Source organism: Schistocerca piceifrons, chromosome 4 (genome assembly GCF_021461385.2).
Source record: "Schistocerca piceifrons isolate TAMUIC-IGC-003096 chromosome 4, iqSchPice1.1, whole genome shotgun sequence".
NCBI classification, from domain to species: Eukaryota; Metazoa; Arthropoda; class Insecta; order Orthoptera; family Acrididae; genus Schistocerca; species Schistocerca piceifrons.
The window spans coordinates 573,667,369-573,688,111 of record NC_060141.1 but is presented as its reverse complement, the minus strand read 5'-3'; the positions used below and the strand labels follow the sequence as shown (position 1 = coordinate 573,688,111).

Genomic DNA, 20,743 nt, shown 5'->3' with positions numbered 1-20,743 from the left:
CCGTACTAATTTATTAGTTACTGTAGTGGGGCTTCGCCCTCTTATTATAATATTTGAATGTAAATTTCCATGCCCTGGCTTTGTAGCTAGTTCTCAGGTAAATTGTTTAATGTCTGTAGCAATAGGTAGGTTTGTTCTTTTGTAAGACTGCTTCCGTCACAATTTGTTTACAATTCACGTTTGCGCTAAGTACGAGGGTGAGTCAAATGAAAACCTTAAATATGTAATAACAAATCGAAATTTCGCGCCATTATCCTGGAAGTTGGTAAGCGTGCTACAAACAGCATGCAGAATGGCCTGTAGGTGGCAGCATAGTGCAGATGCACGCATGCCACCGCAGTATCAGTAGAAAGATGGCCGCCCCACTTGGGACTTGCACCAGGGAAGAACAGCGTTCTGTTATTCTGTTTTTGCGTAGTGAAAGCGTGAAACCTATTGAAATTCATCGACGGATGAAGGTTCAGTACGGTGATGCATGTTTGTCACAGCAGTAAGTCTACGAATGGAGTAGGAAGTTCGCAAATGGTGTGATTTCAATGGAAGATGCTCCTCGTCCAGGTCAGGCACAACGAGTTGTGACTACACAGAACATTGCAGCAGTTGAAGCCATAGTGAAAGAAAACCTCCGAGTGACACTGAATGACACTGCAGCATGTTTACAGATTAGTCATGGGTCAACACACCACATTGTGCATGATATGCTCCAGTTTCACAAAGGGTCTGCAAGATGGGTGCCACGGCACCTGTCTCCTGAAATGAGAGAACGACGTGTTGATGCTTGTGAAGAACTTCTTCGGCGCTTTCAACGAGAAGGTGATATCTTCCCTGCAAAAATCGTTACTGGGGACGAAACCTGGGTTCACTTCCACGAACCGGAAACGAAGAGAGCGAGCAAGGAATGGCGCCATTCCCCATTACCAAAACCAAAGAAGTTTCGAACATAACCATCAGCAGGGAAGATTATGCTGACTCTCGTTTGGGACGAAAAAGGCGTCATTTTGGAGCATTACATGCCTAGAGAAACCACTGTCACCAGTGCATCATACACAGATCTCCTAAAAAATCATCTGCGGCCTGCAATCAAATCGAAGCGATGTGGATTGCTGTCAGCAGGTGTCCTTTTGCAACATGACAATGCAAGGCCCCACAGTGCCCGTACAACAGTTGCAACAATCACAGATTTGCATTTTGAGTGTCCTCCTCATCCACCATGCTCACCAGACCTTGCCCTAAGTGATTTCCGTATGTTTGGACCAATCAAAGACGCAATGGGAGGAAAGAAGTTCCGTTCTGATGAAGAGGTACGCCACGCGGAGCATGAGTGGTTGCGCGGACTACCAAAAGAATTTTTTTCTAAAGGAATTTATGCACTTTGTAAGCACTCGAGGACTTGCATTGAGCGTTGAGGAGATTATGTCGAAAAGTGATACAGCTTTGTACCACTTCTGCACAGTAAATAATATTTTAAAAAATAATTAAGGTTTTCATTTGACTCACCCACGTAATTTTGAGACAGCTTGTCTCTAGTGCTTGCGCTTGCACTTGCGCTCGGCCGCTGGCTGATCCTCGCCGCGGAACTGCTCGCGACGCCTAGTTTCAGTGTTGCTTTGTGTGACCCTTCTTCCTGGTTGGCGTAGCTCCGTCTACGTTTGTCTTAATGTGTTTAGTTTTGACAGACATAATCTTATGACTATGCGTCTTTATTCTGTTTTAATTTTATTCTGTGACATGGCCAACGTTTGCCCTCCAAAATAATTCAATTTTTATGAGTACCACGAATTTCTTTATTATGAAATCAGTAGATTGATGATGTACTTCAACGTGTAACATATGTCAGTATGGGTTAATTTATAGGTAAACTAATAAAATTTTGTCTTGCACCTGAAGGATGAATTTCTTAATTTGTGAATAAATGAATGAATTGCGATGCGACTCACCTGTGTCGACGTCCACCCTGAAGAGTCCGTAGTACATGTCGGCGACAATGAGCGTGCCGTCGCTGGCGAACTTGACGCCCGCCGGTCTGCCACACGCCTCTTCATCCCAGGGGCCTTCTGCAACACCAACAGCCACTCCCACTCTTCATAAGGAACTTGTAAAGTTGCACGTACAGAAACAGTTTCAGAGGAAGTTTGTGTCTCAAAGTCAGAAACTAAAAGAACTTGCAGAATTATACTTGACGTCTTAGTAACAAATAACTCTGAGCGAGCATCATGACAGGAACAGAGATTAGTGACCACAGACTGATTTTAGCAAGACTGGATACCGGAACATCCAAAGTCACCAAAAAATAAACGCAAAATGTATCTGTTTAAAAAACCAGATAAAAATCAGCTTTACGCTTTCCTACGGGACAGTCTCCATTCCTTCCAAACTAACTGTGTAGGCGTAAACCAGATGTAACTTAAATTCAGAGAAATAGCATCGACGACAATTGAGGTATTTATAACACTTAAATTGATAAGAAACGGAACTGATTCTGCATGGTACGCAGAACAGGTCCGAAATCAGGTGGAGAAATAACGAAAAAAGCATGCCAAATTTAAAGGAACGCAAAATCTCCAAGATTGGCGATGTTTTACAGCAGCTCCGTATTTAGTGTGGACTTTAATGCGAGATGCTTTTTATACACTACTGGCCATTAAAATTGCTACACCACGAAGATGATGCGCTACAGACGCGAAATTTAACCGACAGGAAGAAGATGCTGTGATATGCAAATGATCAGCTTTTCAGAGCATTCACACAAGGTTGGCGCCGGTGGCGACACCTACAACCTGCTGACATGAACAAAGTTTCCAACAGATTTCTCATACACAAACAGCAGCCGACCGGCGTTCCCTGGTGAAACGTTGTTGTGATGCCTCGTGTAAGGAGGAGAAATGCGTACCATCACGTTTCCGACTTTGATAAAGGTCGGATTGTAGCCTATCGCGGTTGTGGTTTATCGTATCGTGACATTGATGCTCGCGTTGGTCGAGATCCAATGACTGTTAGCAGAATATGGAATCGGTGGGTTCAGGAAGGTAATACGGAACGCCGTGCTGGATCCCAACGGCCTCGTATCACTAGCAGTCGAGATGACAGGCATCTTATCCGCATGGCTGTAACGGATCGTGCAGCCACGTCTCGATCCCTGAGTCAACAGATGGGGACGTTTGCAAGACAACAACCATCTGCACGAACAGTTCGACGACGTTTGCAGCGGCATGGATTATCAGCTCGGAGACCATGGCTGCAGTTACTCTTGACGCTGCATCACAGACAGGAGCGCCTGCGATGGTGTACTCATCGACGAACCTGGGTGAACGAATGGCAAAACGTCATTTTTTCGGATGAATCTCAGGATCTATGCACCCAAATTGCGTGAAAATGTAATGACATGTCAGTTCTAGTGTAATAGATTTGTCCAATGAATACCAGTTTATCATCTGCATTTCTTCTTGGTGTAGCAATTTTAATGGCCAGTTGCGTAGTTCCCACAATGAAACTATGTCTCGAAATCTGGCAGATCGTCCAAAGAAATTCTGGTTCTACCAGCAACGAGATGCAATCGATAAAATCACTGTAGAATGAGAATGGTAATGTTAGTGATGACAGTGCCACTAAAGCGGGGGTTACTAAATATGATTTTTTCCATATATCTTCACCAAAGAAGACGAAATAAATATTCCAGAATTCGAATCAGGCACATCCTTTAATATGAGTAGCTCAGAAGCAGATATACTCGGTGAAGCGAAGGAACCTAATCATATAATAAAAGCATGTCTTCTGTTCCAGATTCAGAGTATGCTGATATTATAGCTACATACTTAGCAGTTATAAACATCTCCCTCGCTCGACGACAGATCTGTACCTAAAGATTGGAAAGTTGCACAGGTCATACCAGTAGTTAAGGAAGTAAATAGGAGTAAGCCGCTGAATTACAGACCCACATCGATAATGACGATTTGTAGTAGGATTGTGGACCATATACTGTGTTCGAAAATTGTGAATCACCTCGAAGAAAATAATCTATTAACACACATCACAGATTCAGAAAATATCGATCTTACAAGACAACTAGCTCTTTACTCTCAAGTAGTAACGTGTGCTATCGATGGGGGCTCTCAAATTGATTCCTTATTTCAAAATTTCCACGAGGCTTTTGGTACTGTTCCTCACAAGTGACTCGTAATTAAATTACGTGCTTATGGAATATCGTCTCATTATGCCACTGGATTCGTGATTTGCTGTCAGAAAGGTCACAGTTCGTAGTAATTGATGGAAATTCATCGATTAGAACAGAAGCCATATCTGGCGCTCCCCAAGCCGTGTTACAACTTTTTGCTGTTTCAAATCTGTATAATGACTTAGGAGATAATCTGAGCAGCCCTCTTGCTCTGTTTGCAGATGATACTGTTATTTATCGTTTAGCACTGTCATCAGAAGATCAAAACCAATAGCAAAATGATTTAGACAAGATATCTGTATGGTGTCAACAGGGGCAATTGACTGCAAATAATTAAAAGTGCAGGGTCGTCAACGTGAGTACTAAAAGGAACTCGGTAAATTACAGAACATGATAAATCACACAAATCCATAGGCTATCCTTTCAATTAAATACTTAGGAATTGGAATTAGAGAAAACTTAAATTGCAACAAATGAAGCTGCGGCGCTGCAGTGGCGGAATTTCAGAACGGTGCTTACTTCAAAAACACCTCTCGTATTTGGTGGCACCCGAAGATGGATCTTTAGCCTTCGTCACCCGCCGGGTAATTAATAAAAAATTTACTAGCAACTGAAGCAGAATCTTATTCTATTAATATACTCCTCAGTTGCGGATGTTCGCCTGATCAAATACTTTGCATCCAGATTTAACTTTTTCTTGTTTTCCCTAACCGCTAAGGCAGTCGTAACCAAACATTTTTGCTTAAGATCTGATATTGACGTTCTAGGGTGACACTGCTAGCCACATATGAAGGGGTGTAAAGTGGCCACTTAAAGAGAATTTCAGTTTCCATCAAACTACAGTAACCGATAGAATCTTACCATTTACACATTTTGAATCAACATATTATATGGTATCATAGCAAATGTGTTTCAGCGAAAAAGAAAACAATGTATGCATTTTTCTGGAGGCTTACGAAGTGACCAGTTTTTAATACCTAAGTGGGTACTGTGGCCAGTGCCTTCGCAACAGAATCATATGTTTGTTTTCTTTATTGCTGGGTACATTTTCTATGCGTCTTCACGCCCTAGTATATGAAAGAATACGAAATGGTTGCTGCAGCAGACCGTTTTCAATCTCACTTTTGGTTTTGACCATATCCAGGGTGAGCCACTTAACCGTTTCAACGCAAATATCTCTAGAACAAAAATAGATACTGAAAATCGACTTTCACTGGTACGATTGTAAGACAGTGGGCTCGTGTAAGTAAATACTGTGAGACATTCTAAAACGTAAGCAAATATGTTATTTTAATGGACACCCCTTATTATTTCTTACGCAATGAATAACATAAAAAATCACGAAAAGAATGGTATTGTTGCATCACAATACGTCAATTACATGCTGAGAAATTGCAAAGCGAAACGCACTGCTAGTGCACTTTTCGAGATGCAAGTGTGCAGCTCACTTTGCTCATAATCGCGATGTGATTGACGTATGTAATCTTATTTTTACTGTTGTCAAGAGGGCCGAAAGTAATAATAGGGTTTACTGCCACAAACATTGATATGGGGGGATCACGCCTGCATCCAAGGACGTGCAATAGCGGCGCGTTTCGTTTGTTTCAAGCGTCAACTTCGCTTTGCAATTTCTCGGGATGTAATTGACCTATTGCGATTGCTTACGTTTTAGAATGTCTCGCAGTATTTACTTTCATGAGCTCCTGCTTTACACTCATAGCCGCGAAAGTCGTTTTTCAATATGTAGAGACTGTTTTAAATAATATAACTTAATTAATTCGAAGTCTTCACAAAGGAATGGAAAGGCGGATGATACGGTTTAGTTAGGTTTAAGTAGTTCTAAGTTCTAGGGGACTGATGACCTCAGATGTTAAGTCCCATAGTGCTCAGAGCCGTTTGATACGCTTTAGAAGTCAATTTAGGCTGTTATTATGCGTGGTTTTTTGGAAGTAAATAAATGAGTGAACACATTGGCCATTTTTCCCGACGACCACTTTTCCCGATCTGACGCAATGTCAGCATTAGTGATCCACACAAGGAACTATCAGACTGAAGTAAATAACAAGAGACTACATTTGTAGGCCAAAACACGTTGTTGAAACATTGATATGGTAGAAAATTATTGCTCTACATACAAGATAGGCAAAAAGAATAATATCAATGAGTTATCTTACATAAGACAACTGAAAAACAAAAACTTATTTACTAAAAAAATAACGCAACAACCTTCTTTTGTCAAGCTTAGTGACAACAATGGCGATGTACGTATTAGAGCTAATCTGACCACTCTTCGGCAGGCAAAAAGAAGCAGGCAATGGCCACTTTTCCTGTCCTGGCCGCTTTACCACACCTTCACCTACCGTTCTTACTATTAATTGGTAACCTCCATAAATTAGTATGTCATATTAATTAGTAACAGTAACTGCGATACGGCACACGATCGCAAATGTTTACTAAAATGTTTTGAATGACTTTTGCTTTTAGTGATTTAATTGTATTACAACATGCTTAATGTGGATGGATGTTACTTGTTAGAAACATACACCACATTTGAAGACGACCATCTCTATAATGTACATTCACGAATCTAAGTTTCTTCCCTTTGACATTTTGAACACAGCAGCTGATCATTGCTAATTGCACGTCCTCGTGAGTTGTAAGTATTGGAAGACAAACAATAAAATACAATATTCTCCCTCTCGCTTCTATTAACCCTGCAGTGTCCGCGTTACATACCACTCTGCCCCTGACGTAAGCCTCAAACGATACTTAGTTCACTGTGGAATTGACCAACGTCAGTTAAAATTATCTAAAATTATTACTGTCTCTTTTTTGTTTGTTACTAAGCAAAAAAATACATTCTTGAGAAGCTCTTAACCTTAGTTGACATTTTTGGATTAGACTGTTAATTGCGGCCGGGCGGTGTGGCCGAGCGGTTCTAGGCGCTACAGTCTGGAACCGCGAGACCGCTACGGTCGCAGGTTCGAATCCTGCCTCGGGCATGGATGTGTGTGATGTCCTTAGGTTAGTTAGGTTTAAGTAGTTCTAAGTTCCAGGGGACTGATGACCTCAGAAGTTAAGTCCCATAGTGCTCAGAGCCATTTGTCAACTGCGTGATGTATATTACATCAAAAAAAGTTTTGCATCACCCCAGTTCCCAGAACTCCTGAAGAAAGCCGTTGACTGTGGGTATTGTATCACAGACACAGTCCCTATGACTGTTCAGAGATGTCACTAAACCCGCCCAAAGATGTAAACAACCATGCATGAGCAGCGCCTATTAGACGGAGGGGGTCCGACAACCGATCAATTCCAGTCATTCCACCAGCAAGGAGGTACACGGCTCGTGTTGTCTGTTGTTCAACCATGCGTAGGAGGTCAATGCCGCGGTTCGATCGCGTCCGCATTATTACTTTGTTCCAGGAAGGGCTCTCAACAAGGGAAGTGTCCAGGCGTCTCGCAGTGAACCAAAGCGATGTTGTTCGGACATGGAAGAGATTCAGAGAGACAGGAACTGTCGATGAGATGCCTCACTCAGGCCGCCCAAGGGCTACTACTGCAGTGGATGGCCGGTACCTACGGATTATGGCTCGGAGGAACCCTGACATCAACGCCACCATGTTGAATAATGCTCTTCGTGCAGACACAGGACGTCGTGTGACGACTCAAACTGTGCGTAATAGGCTGCATGATGCGCAACTTCACTTCCGACGTCCATGGCGGGGTCCATTTTTAAAACCACGCCACCATGCAGCGCGGTACAGATGGGCCTAACAACATGCGGAATGGACCGCTCACGATTGGCAACACGTTCTCTTCACCGATGAGTGTCGCATATGCCTTCAACCAGAGAAACGTCGAAGACGTGTTTGGAGGCAACCCGGTCAGGCCTTACACACACTGTCCAGCGAGGGCAGCAAGGCGGAGCCTCCCTGCTGTTTTGGGGTGGCATTACGTGAGGACGACATACGCCGCTGGTGGTCATGGAAGGCGCTGTAACGGCTGTACGATACGTGAATGTCGTCCTCCGACCGATAGTGCAACCATATCGGCAGCATATTGGCGAGGCATTCATCTTCATGGCGACAATTTGCGCCCCAATCGTGCACATCTCGTGAATGACTCCCTTCAGGATAACGACATCACTCGACTAGAGTGGCCAGCATGTTCTCCAGACATGAACCCTATCGACATGGCTGGGGTAGATTGAAAAGGGCTGTTTATGGACGACGTACCCAGCAACCACTCTGAGGGATCTGCGCCGAATCGCCGTTGAGGAGTGGGACAATCTGGACCAACAGTGCCTTGATGAACTTGTGGATAGTATGCCACGACAAATACAGGCATGCATCAATGCAAGAGTACGTGCTACTGGGTATTTGAGGTACCGGTGTGTACAGAAATCTGGACCACCACTTGTGAAGGTCTCACTGTACGGTGGTACAACATGCAATGTGTGGTTTTCATGAACAATAAGAAGGCCAGAAATGATGTTTATGTTGATCTCTATTCCAATTTACTGTACAGGTTCCGGAACTCTCGGAATCGATATGATGCAAAACATTTTTTGATGTGTGTATTATACAATACGCCGAGCTCCGGGCTGCACGAACAATCTGAGGCGAATGCTGGGATGGCTCCTTTGAAAGAGCACGGCTGTTTTCCTTCTCTCCCTCTCTCTTTTCCTTCCCTTCCACCCCCCCCCCCCCCAACCCCTCCCTTCCCCATCCACCAGATCAGAGCTTGTGTTCCCTCTCTAACGACTTCGTCATTAATGGAACGTTCGTTAATGGTGTGTTTAATGTGTGTCCTTGCTACGTGCATGTGTCGGATGTACTGACCGCAGGACCTGCCGAACTTGGCGACGGAAGTGACCTGGTCTGTGAGCGGGTCTATGCGCACGACGTGGCCGCCGTTGAGGCCCGTGTAAAGCTGACCCTGCCGCTCGGCCAGCGACTCGGGGCCCGACACCAGACCGTCCAGCAGCCGCGAGGCGCCGCACAGCCGCGCGTTCCGCGACAGACCGCCCTCCAGCGGCAGGTGAGGCGGGGGCCTAAAAAACAGACATCCAAAAATTATATGCTGAGCCTGAAACCCACATTGCACTGCGGTGACAAACGTCTTGGGATAGGAATATGCACATGTAGAGATGGCGGTAGTGTCGTCTTCACACTGGCGGAGCTCTCATATGTACTCAAGCGAATCCTCTGAAAAGGTCTCCGACATGATTATGGCCACACGACGAGAATTAACGGAGCGCGGAATGGTATTTGTGTAAGTAGGCTATTTAGTTATTTATGTTGGTAACGCCACGTAGTGCTCTGTATGAAAATCACTGACTGTGCTGTATGCAATCTGTGGCTCAGACCGCAGTGGTGGATGTGGGGAGAGAGATGCAGAGTTTTGAGAGCGGACGACCTGGACGTGTGTCCGTCACAAAAACGAAATTTGTAATACTGGATGTCATGAACTGATATATATACAGGGTGTTACAAAAAGGTACGGCCAAACTTTCAGGAAACATTCCTCACACACAAATAAAGAAAAGATGTTATGTGGACGTGTGTCCGGAAACGCTTAATTTCCATGTTAGGGCTCATTTTACTTTCGTCAGTATGTACTGTACTTCCTCGATTCACCGCCAGTTGGTACAATTGAAGGAAGGTAATGTTGGCTTCGGTGCTTGTGTTGACATGCGACTCATTGCTCTACAGTACTAGCATCAAGCACATCAGTACGTAGCATCAACAGGTCAGTGTTCATCACGAACGTAGTTTGGCAGTCAGTGCGATGTTCACAAATGCGGAGTTGGCAGATGCCCATTTGATGTATGGATCAGCACGGGGAAATAGACGTGGCGCGGTACGTTTGTATCGAGACAGATTTCCAGAAGGAAGGTGTCCCGACAGGAAGACGTTCGAAGCAATTGATCGGCGTCTTACGGAGCACGGAACATTGCAGCCTATGATTCGCGACTGAGGAAGACATAGAACGACGAGGACACCTGCAATGGACGAGGCAATTCTTCGTGCAGTTGACGATAACCCTTAATGTCAGCTTCAGAGAAGTTGCTGCTGTACAAGGTAACGTTGACAACGTCACTACATGGAGAGTGCTACGGGAGAACCAGCTGTTTCATAACATGTACAGCGTGTGCAGGCACTATCAGCAGCTGATTGGCCTCCACGGGTACACTTCTGCGAATGGTTCATCCAACATTGTGTCAATTCTCATTTCAGTGCAAATGTTCTCTTTACGGATGAGGCTTCATTCCAACGTGATCAAATCGTAAATTTTCACAATCAACCTGTGTGGGGTGACGAGAATCCGTAGGCAATTGTGCAATCACGTCATCAACACAGATTTTCTGTTAACGTTTGGGCAGGTATTGTTGGTGATGTCTTGATTGGGCCCCATGTTCTTCCACTTACGCTCAATTGAGCACGTTATCATGATTTCATAGGGGACACTACTTGTGCTTCTAGAACATGTGCCTTTACAAGTACGACACAACATGTGGTTCATGCACGATGGAGCTCCTGCACATTTCAGTCGAAGTGTCCGTACGCTTCTCAACAACAGATTCGGTGACCGATGGATTGGTAGAGGTGGACCAATTCCATGGCCTCCATGCTCTCCTGACCTCAACCCTCTTGACTTTCATTTATGGGGGCATTTGAAAGCTCTTGTCTACGCAACCCCGGTACCAAATGTAGAGACTCTTCGTGCTCGTATTGTGGACGGCTGTGATACAATACGCCATTCTCCAGGCTGCATCAGTGCATCAGGGATTCCATGCGACGGAGGGTGCATGCATGTATCCTCGCTAACGGAGGACATTTTGAACATTTCCTGTAACAAAGTGTTTGAAATCACGCTGGTACGTTCTGTCGCTGTGTGTTTCTATTCCATGATTAATATGATTTGAAGAGAAGTAATAAAATGAGCTCTAACATGGAAAGTAAGCGCTTCCGGACACATGTCCACGTAACATATTTTCTTTCTTTGCGTGTGGGGAATGTTTCCTGAAAGTTTGACAGTACCTTTTTGTAACACCCTATATATATATATATATATATATATATATATATATATATATATATATATAAAGGTAAATACATTGTTTGTTCTCTATCAAAATCTTTCATTAGCTAACTATGCCTATCAGTAGTTAGTGCCTTCAGTAGTTAGAATCTTCTATTTAGCTGGCAGTATTGGCGCTCGCTGTATTGCGATAGTTCGAGCAACGAAGATTTCTGTGAGGTGAGTGATTCATGAAGGGTATAGGTTATTGTTAGTCAGGGCCATTCTTTTGTAGGGATTATTGAAAGTCAGACTGCGTTTCGCTAAAAATATTGCGTGTCAGTTTAGTGTTGGTCAGAATAAGTAAAGAGAGAAATGTCTGAGTACGTTCAGTCTTGCTCAGCTGTTTGAAAATCAAATAACGTAAGAGGTTTACTAGCACGGTCATTTATAAATTTTCAAAGGGGACGTTACATTTGGAGCTAGACATATGGGACATTCCATTTCGGATAACGTTAGGGAATTCAGTATTCCGAGATCCACTGTGTTAAGAGTGTGTCGAGAATTCCAAATTTCAGGTATTGCCTCTCACCACGGACAACGCAGTGGCCGACGGCCTTCACTTAACGATCGAGAACAGCTGCGTTTGCGTAGATTTGTCAGTGCTTACATACAAGCAACACTAGGTGAAATAACTCCAGAAAACAATGTGGGACGTATGACGAACGTCTCCATTAGGACACTGCGGGGAAATTTGGCGTTAATGGGATACGCCAGCTGACGACCGACGCGAGGGTCTTTGCTAACAGCACAACATCTGCTGCAGCGCCTATCCTGGACTCGCATCCGTATCAGTTGGACCCTAGACGAAAGGAAAACCGTGGCGTGGTCGGATGAGTCGCGATTTCATTAGTAAGAGCTGATGGTAGGGTTCGAGTGTGGCGCAGACCCCACGAAGCTATGGATCGAAGTAGTCAAGATGGCACTGCACAAGCTTGTGGTGGCTCCATAATGGTGTGTGCTATGTTTAAATGGAACGGACTGGGTCCTTTGTTACAACTGAACTGTCATTGACTGGAAATGGTTATGGTCCACTACATGTGGAAATTTGCAACCATTCAAAGACGGTATTTTTAAGAATTACAATGCGCCATGTCACTGGGCCACAATTGTTTGTGGTTTGAACTACTTTCTGGACAATTCGAGCGAATGAGTTGCCCACCCAATTCGGCCAACGTGAATTCTATCGAACGTTTATGGGGCAAAAGGAAGAGGATTTCTGTTCAGATGAGTTTGCGATTGCAAAAAAAAAAAAAAAAAGTCAAACAGGGGTAATGTAGGAGTAGGCATAGAAATGTTTGAGAAAACAGGAATGCATGTAAGCTTCTATGAACAACATAGTAGTGAAGATAGCACCCTGTCTTCAGGCCACAAGTGGTCTACCGGGACCATCCGACCGCCATGTCATCCTCAGGGAAGATGCGGATAGAAGGGGCGTGGGGTCGGCACACTGCTCTCCCGGTCGTTATGATGGTGTTCATGACCGAAGCCGCTACTGTTCGGTCGAGTAGCTTCTCAATTGGCATCACGAGGCTGAGTGCACCCCGAAAAATGGCAACAGCGCATGGCGGCCTGGATGGTCACCCATCCAAGTGCCGACCACGCCCGACAGCGCTTAACTTCGGTGATCTCACGGGAACCAGTGTAGCCACTGCGGCAAGGCCGTTGCCCAGTGAAGATAGACGCGAAGGCAACACTCAACACAATAGTAAAAGATTATATGCCATCTTGCTCCGCTGATGAAGAGACTGAAACAATGTTTGATGAGATAAGGGAAATTATTCAGATAGTTAAGGGAGACGAAAATGTAATTGTTAAAGGAGACTGAAACTCGGTAGCAGGAAAATTAAGAGAACGAAAAATATTGGGAGAACATGGACTGGAGGAAAGAAATGAAAGCGGAAGTCGCCCGGAAGAAGTATGCACAGAACATAACTTAATCAACGCAACATAGTCAAAAGACTGACACGAATTATTCACAGAACAATGAAAAAACTGGTAGGAGCCGACCTCGGGGAAGTTCAGTTTGGATTCCGAAGAAATGTAAGATCACACGAGGCAACGCTGACCCTATGACTTACCTTAGGAGATAGATTAAAGAAAGGTAAGCCCACGTTTATAGCAGTGGCGACTGCAATACACTCTTTGAAATTCTGAAGGAAACAGGTATAAAATACAGAGAGCGAAACGCAAGTTAAAAAAGGAACTTATACGAGAATAGATCGAATACGCCTAATCTCTGAAAGGCAGATGAAGACTCTCTCTTCCTTCATCTCTGCCGGCCGGAGTGGCCGAGCGGTCCTAGGCGCTTCAGTCTGGAACCGCGTGACCGCTACGGTCGCAGGTTCGAATCCTGCCTCGGGCATTGATGTGTGTGATGTCCTTAGGTTAGTTAGGTTTAAGTAGTTCTAAATTCTAGGGGACTGATGACCTCAGAAGTTAAGTCCCATAGTGCTCAGAGCCATTTGAACCATTTGAACCTTCATCTCTGGCAATTTTTTATTTATGTGAAAAGTGCCAAGTAGCACTGTGGCTCGGAGTCCATGTTAAAACTTTATCCCACCCCATAATCAGCGGTTAAGTAATTTAGAAAGACAACAGAATTCCATCTCCAGTAGTAGCACCTAGCGTAGTCAGCAGGAGATCTCGGGTTCGAATCCCGGTCTTGTACACATTTTCGCTCATCACCGCTGATTCCGCTTAATGTCCCGCTGCAGCTGATAGCAGTTATCTCCCTTCAATTTACAAATAGAATGGAAAGAAGCCATCGAATAGAAGATCCGGTGAATAGGAGGGCTGAGGAATCACAAACATGTCATTTCTTGCATAAAAATTCATCGATGGAGGTTGTCGTGAGACATGGTGAACTATCGTGGTGCAGCATCCAAGCGCGTAAAAGCCTGGTGGCACAAGTACCACCCCTTTTACTGAGTCTGTCAAAGACTTCGCGATAAAAATTCAGATTGGCAGTTTGTCCAAGAGACTCAAATTATTTGTGAGTGAACCCCGACTTGTTTTTTGATTTTAAATTTGCTCATTCCTGTTTCCTTGGGATGTGCAGAGTTTATAGTGTCCCATTCTCATCTTTGGTATTTTGTCTCGGGGTCGTGCTCGAAAACGCAATTGAGGGATTTTGGCTCTCTCTGAAGGCGGTCCAGAAGATCAAGCAATACCCTCCGATTATTCTTCAGCTCAATAGTGAAGTTATTTGAAACAATATTTGCACATACTTTCCACATATCCAAATCCCGTTTTAAAAGTTGATAGATGCCAAACTTGTTCAAATTTAACTCACTACTGTTCATCGTGACCGACAACCGACAATCTGACTTCACAGTACACTCCACTGTATCATTATGTTCTCGTTGGGTTACACAGCGTTAAGAATCTGTTGTGTGATTTTTAGTTTTGAAAAAGAGATAACATCCGTCAACGACTTCGCTCTTTCCACATTGTCACTCGTTCTTTAGGTGGAAGGTGAGCTTCGTCTACCGCTTCTTGTAAGAATGCTAAAAACGCTTTTGCTATCTGGACACTTACTCCTTGGGTAGGGAATGTTTCTCTTTCAGCCATTTGTAACTTTTCTTGAGGCGCTATAACGCGTCTCGTCAGTCTTTAAACGAAACGAAACAGGACCGCGTTCCTCACACGCTATCAGATCAAAAGTATTTGGACGCCCCTATCTAATGCAGAACTGACCGATAGATGTCACGAGAGAGCGACCAACCAGTATCAAATTAAACGAAGAGAATTCTATTATCATTAGAGAAGCAGTTAACAGCAGAATGGCTCGGACAGGGGAGCTCAGCGGCTTCGAATGTGGACTAGCCGTTCGCTGGATGTCACTGGAGTAACAAATCCATTGGGGACATTTCAACTCTTCTGAAACTGCCAAAGTTCGCGCTGATGTGCTTGTGAAGTGAAAATGCGATGGAAGAACGACAACGAAACCAAAACTTCGTGTACTGGCGGACAGGGATTCTCGAGCATTGCGCAGGATGGGTGCAGAAAATGGCATGAAATCAGTGGAAGAAAATTCTCATGATTTCCAAAGTACTATCACCGGTCGAGTTACCACAATTACTGTGCGTAGGGAGTTAAAAAATAGATTAATGTGGTCGAGCAGCTCCTCGTAAATCACATATTTCTGTAGTTAATGCTCAGAGACACATGAATAGTTGTAAACAGCGACGCCACTGGACAGTATATTACTTGATACGGATGATTTGGAATGATGAATCTCGTTGCAACCTGTGGAAATGATGGATTTGGGTTTGGCGTGTATAGTGTCAACAGTGAAGTACGGAGAAGGTAGTGTTACCTTGTTGCCGGCCGGAGTGGCCGAGCGGTTCTAAGCGCTACAGTCTGGAACCGCGCGACCGCTACGGTCGCAGGTTCGAATCCTGCCTGGGGCATGTATGTGTGTGATGTCCTTAGGTTAGTTAGGTTGAAGTGGTTCTAAGTTCTAGGGGACTGATGACCACAGAAGTTAAGTCCCATAGTGCTCAGAGCCATTTGGCCCATTTTTTTTTTTACCTTGTTGTGTTACCTTGTCGTGCTTAAGAAAACGCTAAATGCGAATGGATATGAAAAATGTTTGCAGGACTGTGTTCTGCGCACAGTAGAGGAACAGTTCGGAGATGATGATTTTTTTGTATCAGCATGACAATGCACCCTTTCATAAGGCAGTTTCTGTGAGGCAGTGATTTGTGGACGATATTGTTGTTGTTGTCTTCAGTCCCTTCAGTCCTGAGACTGGTTTGATGCAGCTCTCCATGCTACTCTATCCTGTGCAAGCCCCTTCATCACCCAGTACCTACTGCAGCCTACATCATTCTGAGTCTGCTTAGTGTATTCATCTATTGGTCTCCCTCTACGATTTTTACCCACCAAGCTGCCCTCCAATACTAAATTGGTGATCCCCTGACGCCTCAGAACATGTCCTACCAACCGATCTCTTCTTCTAGTCAAGTTGTGCCACAAACTCCTCCTCTCCCCAATTCGATTCAATACCTCCTCATTAGTTATGTGATCTACCCATCTAATCTTCAGCATTCTTCTGTAGCACCACATTTCGAAAGCTTCTATTCTCTTCTTGTCCAAACTATTTATTGTCCATGTTTCACTTCCATACATCGCTACACTCCATACAAATACTTTCAGAAACTACTTCCTCACACTTAAATCTATACTCGATGTTAACAAATTTCTCTTCTTCAGAAACGCTTTCCTTGCCATTGCCAGTCTACATTTATTTCCTCTCTACTTCGACCATCATCAGTTATTTTGCTCCCCAAATAGCAAAACTCCTTTACTACTTTAAGTGTCTCATTTCCTAATCTAATTCCCTCAGCATCACCCGACTTAATTAGACTACATTCCATTATCCTTGTTTTCCTATTGTTGGTGTTCATCTTATACCCTCCTTTCAAGACACTGTCCATTCCGTTCAACTGCTCTTCCAAGTCCTTTGCTGTCTCTGACAGAATTACAATGTCATCGGCGAACCTCCATGGATTTTAATACCTACTCCGAAATTTTCTTTTGTTTCCTTTACTGCTTGCTCAATATACAGATTGAATAGCATCGGGGAGAGGCTACAAGCCTGTCTCACTCCCTTCCCGACCACTGCTACCCTTTCATGTCCCTCGACTCTTATAACTACCATCTGGTTTCTGTACAAATTGTAAATAGCCTTTCGCTCCCAGTATTTTACCCCTGCCACCTTCAGAATGTGAAAGAGAGTATTCCAGTCAACATTGTCAAAAGCTTTCTCTAAGTCTACAAATGCTAGAAACGTAGGTTTGCCTTTCCTTAATCTTTCTTCTAAGATAAGTCGTAGGGTCAGTATTGCCTCACGTGTTCCAACATTTCTACGGAATCCAAACTGATCTTCCCCGAGGTCGGCTTCTACCAGTTTTTCCATTCGTCTGTAAAGAATTCGCGTTAGTATTTTGCAGCTGTGACTTATTAAACTGATAGTTCGGTAATTTTCACATCTGTCAACACCTCTTTCTTTGGGATTGGAATTATTATATTCTTCTTGAAGTTTGAGGGAATTTCGCTTGTCTCATACATCTTGCTCACCAGATGGTAGAGTTTTGTCAGGACTGGCTCTCCCAAGGCTGTCAGTATTTCTAATGGAATGTTGTCTATTCCCGGGGCCTTGTTTCGACTTAGGTCTTTCAGTGCTCTGTCAAACTCTTCACGCAGTATCATATCTCCCATTTCATCTTCATCTACCCCTCTTCCATTTCCATAATACTGTCCTCAAGAACATCGCCCCTGTATAGAACCTCTATATACTCCTTCCACCTTTCTGCTTTCCCTTCTTTGCTTAGAACTGGGTTTCCATCTGAGCTCTTGATATTCAAGCAAGTGGTTCTCTTTTCTCCAAAGGTCTCTTTAATTTTCCTGTATGCAGTATCTATCTTACCCCTCATGAGATAAGCCTCTACATCGTTACATTTGTCCTCTAGCCATCCCTGCTTAGCCATTTTGCACTTCCTGTCGATCTCATTTTTGAGACGTTTGTATTCCTTTTTGCCTGCTTCACTTGCTGCATTTTTGTGTTTTCTAAAGCGTCATGCCCTCGGGAAAAATTACGGCTGTAGTTTCCCCTTGCTTTCAGCCGTTCGCAGTACCAAAACAGCAAGGCCGTTTTGGTTAGTATTACAGGGCCACATCAGTCAATCATCCAGACTGTGGCCCCTGCAACTACTGAAAAGGCTGCTGCCCCTCTTCAGGAACCACACGTTTGTCTGGCCTCTCAACAGATACCCCTCCGTTGTGGTTGCACCTACGGTACGGCTCTCTGTATCGTTGAGGCACGATAACATTACTGAAATGGAATACCCTGCGCAGAGTCCCGATCTGAAGCCAATGGAACACATTTGGAATGAGTCAGAACATTGATTTCGCTCCTGACCCCAGCGGGCAATTGAAACGTCCCCTTAGAAAAATTTAAAAATAACAGTGCTGGGAAACCTCTTACGTTATTTGATTTTCGAACAGCTGAGCAAAACTGAACGTACTCAGACATTTCTCTCTTTACTTACTCTGATCATCACTAAACTGACACACAATATATTTAGCGCAACGCAATCTGACTTTCAATAATCCCCACAAAAGAATGGCTCTGACTAACAATAACCTATGCCTTTCATGAATCACTTACCTCACAAAAATCTTCGTTACTCGAACTACTGCAATAAAGCGAGCGTCGATACTGCCCTCTAAATAAAATATTCTAACTACTGATAGGCACAGTTAGCAAATGAAAGATTTTGATAGAGAACAAACAATGTGTTTATCTTAATAGTGTTCAAAAGTCATTATACATTAGTTCATGATATCCAGTCTTACAAATTTCCTTTTTCTGACAGACACACGTCCAGATCGTCCGCTCTCAAAACTCTGGCATCTCTCTCCCCACGTCCATCACTGCTGGCGGCTCACCTCCACCTGCGCAACGCTACGCGCTGTTCCCATCCAACTGCCCGACACTACACAAGCGAATATTCCAACAATGAGTCCAAGCAGCCACAGACTGCACACAGCACAGTCAGTGATTTTCTTACAGAGCGCTACGTGGCGTTACCAACATAAAAACCTAAACTGCCTACTTACACGATGTCACTACCATCTCTGGTATCGACTTTTGAAGAAGAATGGGCTGCCATTCCTTCACAGACATTGAGACACCTATTGCAAGTATCGCTAGCAGAGTTCAAGTCGTCATAAAGGCCAAAGGTGGACACACTTCCTATTAATGGTGTCCGGATACTTTTGATTAGATAGTGTTTACTTTTTTAACAATCCTCGTATAAGACAAAGTGGCATAGCATAAGAAAATCGTTGACAGCGCAATGCTCGAGCGATCTTTATCTACCACTCTCTAATACTATTATTCTTTACATGTCACACAGCTCAGCAGCCTCCTATGCTCGTATGAACTTCGTGGTAATGCAGCTTTCACAAATAGTAGTGACCGTCTAATATCTCCGTCTAATATTTCTCAGAGGTGTGTGCCACTGTCTGAACGTAGCGGCACGGTGTGTGTGCAGTACCTGTATGCTTTGGGCAGCCGTCCCAGCGAGTGTGACTCCTGAGGCAGCAGGCAGCAGAAGAAGAGCAGCAGGGCTACCCGGAGGCCGTCGCGGACAGCCATCACGGCAGTTCACTGCAACATCACCACAAACACCCGTGTTGCAGAGGTGTCAAATGCATTAATAAATGCAAGGCCTATTTCCTTCCACATTAGAGCCAGTTAATCAAACAAAAACTTTTCCGTTTACGAATGGTCTGTCTGATCATGATGCACAGCTAGTTACAATATGTGACACAGCTCCATACAGTAACGCAAAACACTCCTCCAAAGAAGTGCGTTCAGCTAGCGATTTAACAATTGCAGCTTTTGGGGAAAGCTTGCAACAGTTAGACTGGGATGAGGTGTACCGGGAACCTGATTCTAATTTAAAATTTAACCTATTTCATGATACATTTGTGAGTATATTTGAAAATATTTTCCTAAGAAAAAAGTGAAATATAACTGTAAGAAACCATCTAAAAAGTCATGGCTTACTAAAGGGATAAAAGTACTTTGTAAACAGAAAAGCGAAATGTATCTTGTAGCTAGAAGGGGTAATGACCCAGAAACAATGAAACATATAAAAATTACTTTACTGCACTGTATTAAGAGAAGTTACTAAAAAGCCCAGAAGTATGTGGATTATATCTGAGATTAGCACCGCTGATAATGAAAATTAAAACAATTCGGAAAACTGTTAAATGGAAAACAGCAACCGTGAACACAGGAAGGCCATATTTATATCAGACTCGATGAAAAGTTTGTTAACAAAAAGTCAGAAGTAAAAAACACTTTTAATAATCATTTTGTAAGTGTTGTAGAGAATATAGGATACAGCTATTCATTAGGTAGTGCAAGACAATATATGGATGAGGCAATACCTATGCAATTTGATAAAAGTGAAATTCAACCCACCTCTCCTACCGAAATTAGGAAATTAATAAATTCAATCAAAAGTAAAGGCTCACATGGAATTGATGGCATTTCCAACAGAGTACTAAAAGCTTATGCCTAACAGATAAATAGGATTCTCAGCCTCTGAAACAGGGCATTTTTACAGATAGACTGAAATATGCTATTGTTAAACCATTGCATAAAAAGGGCATAGGTCTGACGCTATCAACTACTGCTCAATCTCGCTTCTCACAGCCTCATCCAAAATTCTTGGAAAAGTAATGTATTCAAGTGTAGCATCACATAATTTAAACATGAAGTACTAACAAAATGTCCATTTGCTTTCAGAAAAGCTTCTCAACAGAAAATGCTATGTATGCTTTTACTGATCAAATACTAAATGCTCTGAATAACTGTCATCAAACATTGGGATATTTTGTGACCTCTCAAAGCTTTTTGACTACGTGAATCAAGAAAATTTTCTAGATAAGCTTACGTATTGCGGT

General features: G+C 43.5%; 1 protein-coding gene and 1 pseudogene across 1 annotated transcript in view; both read right to left on the bottom strand.

Annotated features, from left to right (window-relative positions):
* LOC124796168 (adipocyte plasma membrane-associated protein-like) overlaps nucleotides 1–19,440 on the bottom strand; it is a 121,865-nt gene extending 102,425 nt beyond the window's left edge. The window contains exons 1-3 of the mRNA XM_047260259.1: nucleotides 19,324–19,440; nucleotides 9,013–9,224; nucleotides 1,938–2,054 (exon numbers count right to left, since the gene is read on the bottom strand). Of these exons, the coding sequence (XP_047116215.1) occupies nucleotides 1,938–2,054; nucleotides 9,013–9,224; nucleotides 19,324–19,424 (430 nt within the window). The 5' untranslated portion in view covers nucleotides 19,425–19,440. The remainder of the gene's footprint in view (nucleotides 1–1,937; nucleotides 2,055–9,012; nucleotides 9,225–19,323) is intronic.
* LOC124796892 lies at nucleotides 12,807–12,924 on the bottom strand (annotated as a pseudogene).
* Nucleotides 19,441–20,743: the final 1,303 nt, after the last annotated feature.